At 39.2% G+C, this 8,014-nt stretch overlaps 1 protein-coding gene across 4 annotated transcripts in view; it reads right to left on the reverse strand.

The window, feature by feature from the left end:
* Nucleotides 1–8,014, reverse strand: part of NOC3L (NOC3 like DNA replication regulator) — a 67,087-nt gene extending 59,073 nt beyond the window's left edge. For all 4 annotated transcript variants that reach the window (XM_047759467.1, XM_047759464.1, XM_047759465.1 and 1 more), the window contains exons 1-5: nucleotides 7,882–8,014; nucleotides 6,684–6,891; nucleotides 2,618–2,750; nucleotides 1,239–1,396; nucleotides 655–708 (exon numbers count right to left, since the gene is read on the reverse strand). In XM_047759467.1, coding sequence (XP_047615423.1) covers nucleotides 655–708; nucleotides 1,239–1,396; nucleotides 2,618–2,750; nucleotides 6,684–6,891; nucleotides 7,882–7,890 — 562 coding nt within the window. In that variant the 5' untranslated portion in view covers nucleotides 7,891–8,014. The remainder of the gene's footprint in view (nucleotides 1–654; nucleotides 709–1,238; nucleotides 1,397–2,617; nucleotides 2,751–6,683; nucleotides 6,892–7,881) is intronic.

The following is an 8,014-nucleotide window of genomic DNA, read 5'->3' on the forward strand; positions in this document are numbered from 1 at the left end:
ATTTAAAGCTCAAAAATTAAGTTATTTGGGAGTTCCCATCATGGCGCAGCAGAAATGAATCCAACTAGGAACCATGAGGTTGCAGGACTGATCCCTGGCCTCACTCAGTGAGTTAAGGCTCCGGCGTTGCCGCGAGCTGTGGTGTAGGTCACCGATGCAGCTCAGATCTGGTGTTGCTGTTGCTGTGGCTGTGATGCAGGCCAGCTGCTGTGGCTCCGATTTGACCCCTAGCCTGGGAACCTGCATATGCCACCCAAGGGTGCAGCCCTAAAAAGCAAAAAAAAATTAAGTTATTTGTAGGCAGGTCCTTCATTTACAATTTAAAATAATTCAAAAGAGTAAGTTTACAAAATTCTTCATGCATGCTTAAAAATCACCAATGTAACCACATATAATTTTCCATACTATAAGCAACAAGGAATCAAATTACACAAGGTGAGACTTTCAACATGTGGTAAAATGTTCCAAATGATCTTAAAATGACCAGTACTCCAAATATAATTAACAGTGCTGTATGTTACATGAAAGTTGCTAAAAGGATAAATGCTAGGACTTCTTATCACAAAGAAAAAATAAAAAATAAAATTCACTATTATGTAAAAAAATGTAATTCTCAATTTACAATGTAGTAACTAGAAAGATGCAACCCATTACCTTCCTCAGGTTCCATTTCTTCTTGATCTTCTTCATCTTGGTTACTGTCAATAACTATATGGAAAATACACATATAAATATGTGATAATATACTTAAGTGGTGAAATTGCAAAGAAAAGCAGGGAAGTGATTACCATAAAACTCGAAAATAGTTACTCTTGTTAGGAGACAGCCATTAGTGACTGACGGAACACAAGGGAAGTTTCTGGGTGCTAGCAGTACTTCTTGCCTAGATAGTAGATTTATGGGTGTGTTTTTTGTGATAAGCCACATAACTTTACATCTTTTATTTTTAGACTTTTATGTCTGTTTTATTTCTCAAAAGATACATGTAAGAAAAAAGCCAATAAAGGATGACCAATATGCTCTAGTTTTAGAAACAATGTAAGTTAGAATGAAATACTCTGAAAAGATCACTCTAACCTTGAGGCTTCAGCTGTTCACAGGTGGCACCAAGCACCTGAGATAATCATCTTTATTTCCAGCCAAAATCATCAACCTTGCTATATGACTAACTGCGGCTACCCCTTTTTTATAGATACGGATAAAAGGCAATAAGGTCTACATGGGCTGATCAGAGTCACCTGGCTTCTCTCTGGTCTGTGGGATTATGCCACTTTTATCTTTGATAGGAAGCAAGTGAATCAGTTCCTTCTCTGATGCAGTTTGCAGAGTTCTTGGTATCTTTTCATATTTATCAATAACACGCTCATGCTTTCTCTTCTTGGCGTGAACAGGCTCACTGCAGAAAAAAATTACTTTTTAGTTTTAATATATTTAGAAAGGAATGTATAGACCTATCATTTTAAAAGTACAGAAAAATAAACCGCTAATCCAAACTTAAACAGGCATATAGATATTAGCACCTAGACCATAGCACTTGAACAGTAAATGAATAAATGAATTATACAGTTTCTCATAAAGACTCAAACTATGGCTACATTTAGTTTTCCCTTTGGATGCAAAATAAAGGTGAAAATCAGAGCAGATCTTTTTGAAGAATATTCCACAGAGCCAAGGTTGACATCATGTTACTTTCCCCAAACTTTCAGAACATAGCATGGACTTAGGAATTAAAAATATCTAAGTTTAGGGGAGTTCCCATGTGGTTCCCATTGTGGTGCAGCAGAAACAAATCCGACTGGTATCCATGAAGATGTAGGTTTAATCCTTGCTCAGTGGGTTGGGGATCTGGCGTTGCCATGAACTGTGGTGTAGGTCGAAGCCTCAGCTCAGATCCCACGTCCCCGTGGCTGTGGCGTAGGCCAGCAGCTACAGCTCTGGTTTGACCCCTAGCCTGGGAACCTCCATATCCTACAGGTGTGGCCCTAAAAAAAAAAAAAAAAAGAAAAAAAAATTAAAAATATCTAAGTTTAAATTTCAGATCCACTACTGTGACTATGGGGAAAGCATTAGTTTCCTTTGTGTAAAGGGGAGTAATACTTACCTAATAGGGTAACAAGGACTAATGTCATGGCCATAAAGAACTCAGGACTGTTCTGCAACAGAATACTTTATGCATTCATTCTACTTCACCATTCAGATTCAAAAGAAATAAAGATAGGAATTCCCATTGTGGTTCAGTGGTTAACAAACCCAACTAGTATCCATGAGGACACGGGTTTGATACCTGGCCTTGCTCACTGGGTTGGGATCCAGCATTGCTGTGAGCTGTGGTGTAGGCCAGTGGCTACAGCTCTGATTTGACCCCTAGTCTGGGAACTTCCATTTGCTGCAGGTGCAGCCCTAAAAAGAAAAAAAAAAAGGCAAGATATATATTAAATAAAATCAGCTTCTTTTATTCATGAACTTTATTAAGGAATTCAACTGAATAGGGTTTACTCTTTGTAAACATTGTGTCCAGAGCTAAGCAGTGTCTTGCACTGACCATTTGAGTAAAATTCAGAACCAAGTTTTTAATACTGAAAGGACGTGAATGATTATAATCTCAATGAAATGTTACCTAGAAGAAAGATCTCTTGTCAGAAAAGATGCTCTTTGTCCTAAATCTTTCATTAACTGTAAGTCATCTTCATCCATCATATCTAAAGGAAGGGCTTCCTCTTCTTCTTCCTCTTCCCTCTCAATCCTTTTACCTGTTCCATTAAAACAAACAAACAAATAAAAATCAGGGGAGTTCCCATCATGACTCAGTGGAAACAAATCTGACTAGCATCCATGAGGATGCAGGTTCAATCCCTGGCCTTGCTCAGTGGGTTAAGGATCTGGCATTGCCATGACCTGTGGTATAGTTCCCAGATACGGCTTGGATCTTGCGTTGCTGTGGCTATGATGTAGGCCAGCAGCTGCAGCTACGATTTGACCCCTAGCCTGGGAACTTCCATATGCCGCAGGTGTGGCCCTAAAAAGACAAAAATAAAAAAAATCAGAAATAAGTATCAGAGGTAGAACTCTGCATTCTTGTGACCACAGTAAGAAAGCTTACACTTTTCTAATACTTTAGCCCAATGTTTTTAAACAGGAGCACTACTGACATGTTGGGAAGAACAACTCTTTGCTGTACGTGGGTGTCCTACGTTAGGCAAAATGATAGCATCTGCAATACCTTAAGTCTAAATGCCAGGAGATTCTTAGGTCCCTGTAAGAACCAAAAAATAAATGTGTCTCCCCGATTCTGCAACATGTTTCAGAGCATCTGAGAACCAATCAATGACTTAGTCCTTTAGCTCCTTCTGATCTCCAAAGTTTTTCACTTCCATTCTGCTTCAGCCACCCCCTCCAAGGGCCACATCCCAAATCTTGGTGCTCACTCCACTGTCCGACCAGAACCTTTTCTCCTTCTAGCCCTCATTCAGTTACTTTTACTACACTTCTTGACCAAATATACAGACCTTCAATTCATCCTTTGGCCTCTCTACTTTCTACCTACTAATGTGTTCTATCTTTACTCTGTCGCTTAGATTGCATGATTATCACTTCAAACACCCTTCTATCAATATCCTCAACTACTTTCCCTACATTTTAGGCACTTACATCTAACAAAACTTCAACTACAGATCATTCTAAGTTCTTTCTCTGTGCCTTGCTTTTTTTTTTTTTTTTTGCGCCTTTTTGCCTTTTTTTTAGGGCCGCACCCACAGCATATGGAGGTTTCTAGGCTAGGAGTCAAGTCGGAGCTATAGCCACCGGCCTATGCCACAGCCACAGCAATGCCAGATCAGAGCCGAGTCTGTGACCTACACCATAGCTTATGGCAATGCCAGATCCTTAACCTGCTGAGGGAGGCCAGGGATCAAACCTGCATCCTCATGGATGTTTTGGTTTCCGCTGAGCCATGAAGGGAACTCCTCTTTCTCTCTTTTTTGTAAAAAAAATGAATGGCCACTGAATGCCAAGCACTCTTCCAAGTGCTGAGGATCCAACCATGGACAAGATGATCTTAGCATTTTTCCTAATGGAATTTATTATTGTTCCTGACTCCACTGACACTTGTAAATATTGCTATATAAATAAGCGCACTGCACAGAATAGAAGTCCTATCTATTTTAAGTGAGCCTGCCATTTCTCAAAGCTGACCAGCAATTAGTCTATTTCCCTTTCTGTCTTCCCAAGAGTTCAAATCTCTTACTAACATCACACTTCTAACCCCATCACCTACCTCACTTCATAATCATCAGAAAACCTAGATTATTATGTCACTAAGAAAAGCTATAATCTAGAAACTCCTTCAATTTCCCACAATGAATTCAACAGCATCTGCATCCAACTTTTCCTTTTTCCTTCTCCTAACACTGGAAGAGGCACCTCTCCTCCTATGCTCTGGATCCCCCAAACTCGTGCTTTCTCTTGCCTTGTTCTTCATTGAAGCCCTCTCTCTCCCATATCTTCTTCCTCTCCAATCTATTGATTTCTTCACATTAACATTTTAAGATGGTCAAGTCATTTTCCAGGAGGAAATTCATTAATCTCAAGCCAAAATTTAAAATACATTCTAAACTGCTTAAATGCACATAAAAACATGCAGCTGCTAAAAAAAATTTTGGAGGAAGTGATGAAAGGTGCATCATTTGCTGTATAGAACTTATAGACCATATAGCTAGACATGTCCCTACCTTAGTCTTTTTTTTTTTTTTTTTTTTTAGGGCCGCACCCACGGCATATGGAAGTTCCCAGGCTAGGGATCGAATCGGAGCTACAGCCTACATCACAGCTACAGCCATGCCAGATCTGAGCTGAGTTTGTGACCTACACCACAGGTCATGGCAACCCAAGATCCTTAACCCACTGAGCAAGGCCAGGGATCGAACCCACATCCTCATGAACCACTGAGCCAGGAAGGGAACTTCCTGTCTCTATCTTAGTCTTAACAGCTATACAGAACTGCGTACATTTCTATCATTTATTTTAACAATTCCTTGTTAATAGACAGTTTGACTACTTTCAGTTTTTGGCAGTGGTATTTCCTTCTTTCTTTTTTTTTTCTGTTATTATTGATAGTGTTGCAATGAACATGCTTAGGCACACATAGTCTTGGCAATTTTTTTCAAATAATCATAAGATGAATTCCTAGCAGGGTGATTGCTGGGTCAGAGTAAAGTCCATTTCTTTCTTTCAAATCCTTCCATGATTGTTTACAGGAAGTAACAATGAGTTTGTTTATAGGAAGTACACATGAGTTTAAGAGTACACACGTACACACACACACACACACACACACACACACACACACACGAAGTTTTTTCCTTGTTTTACTCAAATAGTATAAGCCTATCTTGCATGTGATGATAGCTTATAATTTCAAGTGGGTGAAAACTTCAAAACACAACTACTTGTCACCTTTTTTAATTAAAATCTTATTTTATATTATTTCATGTTAGAACACCATTTCCTTCTTTCTTGAAACACTCTTCATTTCTAAGACACTGTACAATTTCAAGTTTTCTTTCAAATTTTCTGGCTACAGGTTCCTCCACTAAATGCTGAGGTTTCTTAAAATTCTCTTCTAGGTTCTCTTACTTTCATGCTACACAGTCTTCACAGTGATTTTACCCAAGACTAAGGCTTCATTTACCATCTGTGTGCTGATAATTCCCAAAATTATACTCTCAAACCCAGATCTTTCACTTATACTCTTACACCCAACGGCCTGAGAGACTTCATTTAGATGTACAATATGTAAAAATGAAGAAATCGTTTGCTTTTACTTTTAAAATATAATTATTAACACATCATGCTTTTTAAATTCTTCTGAAATTTAGATAGAAGAAAACACTGCATTTTTCTTTTTAACAGAAGAAGTACCTAGAAATTAGGTGACCAAATAAGGCCACATGGCTTGTAGGTAACAAAAATCACAAGAAAAGTTCAAGTTTCCTAACTTTCACTCCTATAACGTTTTTATACATCACAATAACATGTTCCCAAGGGATGAAATTAAATAGGTCAGGATAAGAGAATGAGATACGCATGAGAAGAATGAATAGTCAGACACCGTCAAACATAAATACCCTGAAAGTAGCAGTAACATGGGAGAAACACTGGTCTGACTCAACATGATCATATTCCTTACCTGTTTTGAGTACTTGGGAGTTTCTGAATAGGTTTACAAAAGAATGACCCTGAGGAGTACAGCTCAATTTCCCCGCAAGTTTCCAAGTCAAAAGAAAGCCAAAGTTTAGAAAACTAAGTGAAACCTGGCAACACTGTGAAGAACACCCCATTCTTACCTTAGCTAACTGCCAGTGAATGGGAAAGGGGCAGAGCTGGCATGCTCCCCAACATTTATTTACATGGCTACTCTGAGTTTGTTTTCCCCAAGTATGTATTGTAGCTTAAGATCTGCTTTCTAGACAAACTAAAAGCAGAGGCTAGCTCTTTCTCACTGTGGATACTGTACTGAAATGTTTTTTCATTCTGATTATGATCAATTATACAAAACTATGATCTGTACCTACTTTTAGGAAGACCTGAGAACAAGAAGAGTGATTACTAGAAAGCAAATGTATTCCATGAAGAACATTTCAGAATAAATCAATGGAAACGGGAGCATGGGAATGCTTCCCAATTACCTTGATGTTTTTTCTTTGGGTCCTCCAATGGAATAGGTTTCTTAGACACAGCATCTTTTACAGCTTGTCTTAGTTTCCTCTGTTCTTTTCGGTATTTCTTCTGAGTGCTTTGTTGTTTAAGTTGTTTGTTTTTTAGTTTGTTTTCAAGCTTGACTTTACTAGTTTTTAGCAATTTCCGAAAGCTTGGGACCTGTTTTTTATTTCTTCTCTAGAAAAAAACAAAAGGACCACTGTATATGCAGAAATTTAAATTACTTTATTTTAAAAATCAGATTAAAGAGAATTGATTTTAAATTTCATTAGACCAATTCCACAATTTTAACATCTCCCAGCCATAGACCTTGCATATAATAGCTAAAACCAAACTGTGGCATTAATCCTACAGAATGGCACTAGATCATCAGTTATTCAGCTGGAGGTTCTTCCTGTGACCAGAATCCACAGCTGCTCAAAAGAGTCTAAGACTCCAAAAAAGGTGAAGAACCACTGAGCTAGTGGTAAAGGGTTACTCAAGGATAGCTGAACATCTGCAGTTTGGCATGTTAAGAGCAAAATGCCAGGTGTCTTTAGCAATAACAACTGCCATTTACTTATCACTTTACTGTTCACAAAGTGCTCTAACATATTACCCCCAACAGCCTAATTAAGTAATGATTGCTGTTTTCCTCGTATTTTGATGAAGCTACGTCTTAAAGAGATTAGGAGACTTGTCATAGACCTTTAAACTAAGGAAAGCAAAACTGAGCTTCGGTATGCGGATTACAACTTTCTTGAAGGTCATTCTATCAAAAATCACTTGCTTCCTATTCCCTTACCCTTTACGGGGGAAAAGGGGGCGGAGGTCTTATCTCAGGTCCCAAGACACATAAGCTCATTGAAGACAGGACCTCGCTTGCCATCTGTAAAATAACATGTTCCAAAGATAGTCTCGAAGGACCATTCAAGTGTGACATCCTGCGAATACAAGATTCCGCGCTAGTCTCACTGTGGCCCCTAACAGCCAAGAGCGCACAGTGGGCGATGAAGAAGGAGCCAGGTCTATGGGCGGGGAAGCTGACAGCGCATAAAGAGTCAGGAAGAAGCCCTAATCTAGGCCACCAACCCCCATACAAGGGCAAAAACCAGTCGAAAAGCTACAGTAAGCAGCGCCTCTGTGAGCCAAAGGGGCCCTAAACCGCGAGCTTCTAAAGACACTTACAGCCTTCATCCTTAAGTCTGCAGGGAATCCCGGCCAGACAAATTCACCAAGAGCAAACGTAATCCAGGAATTCCAAAGGGGCGACACACGTGCAAAACCAGCAACACCGTCAGCCGGAAGCTGCCGCTAGCCG

The sequence above is a fragment of the Phacochoerus africanus genome, chromosome 15 (assembly GCF_016906955.1).
Source record: "Phacochoerus africanus isolate WHEZ1 chromosome 15, ROS_Pafr_v1, whole genome shotgun sequence".
Lineage (NCBI taxonomy): Eukaryota > Metazoa > Chordata > Mammalia > Artiodactyla > Suidae > Phacochoerus > Phacochoerus africanus.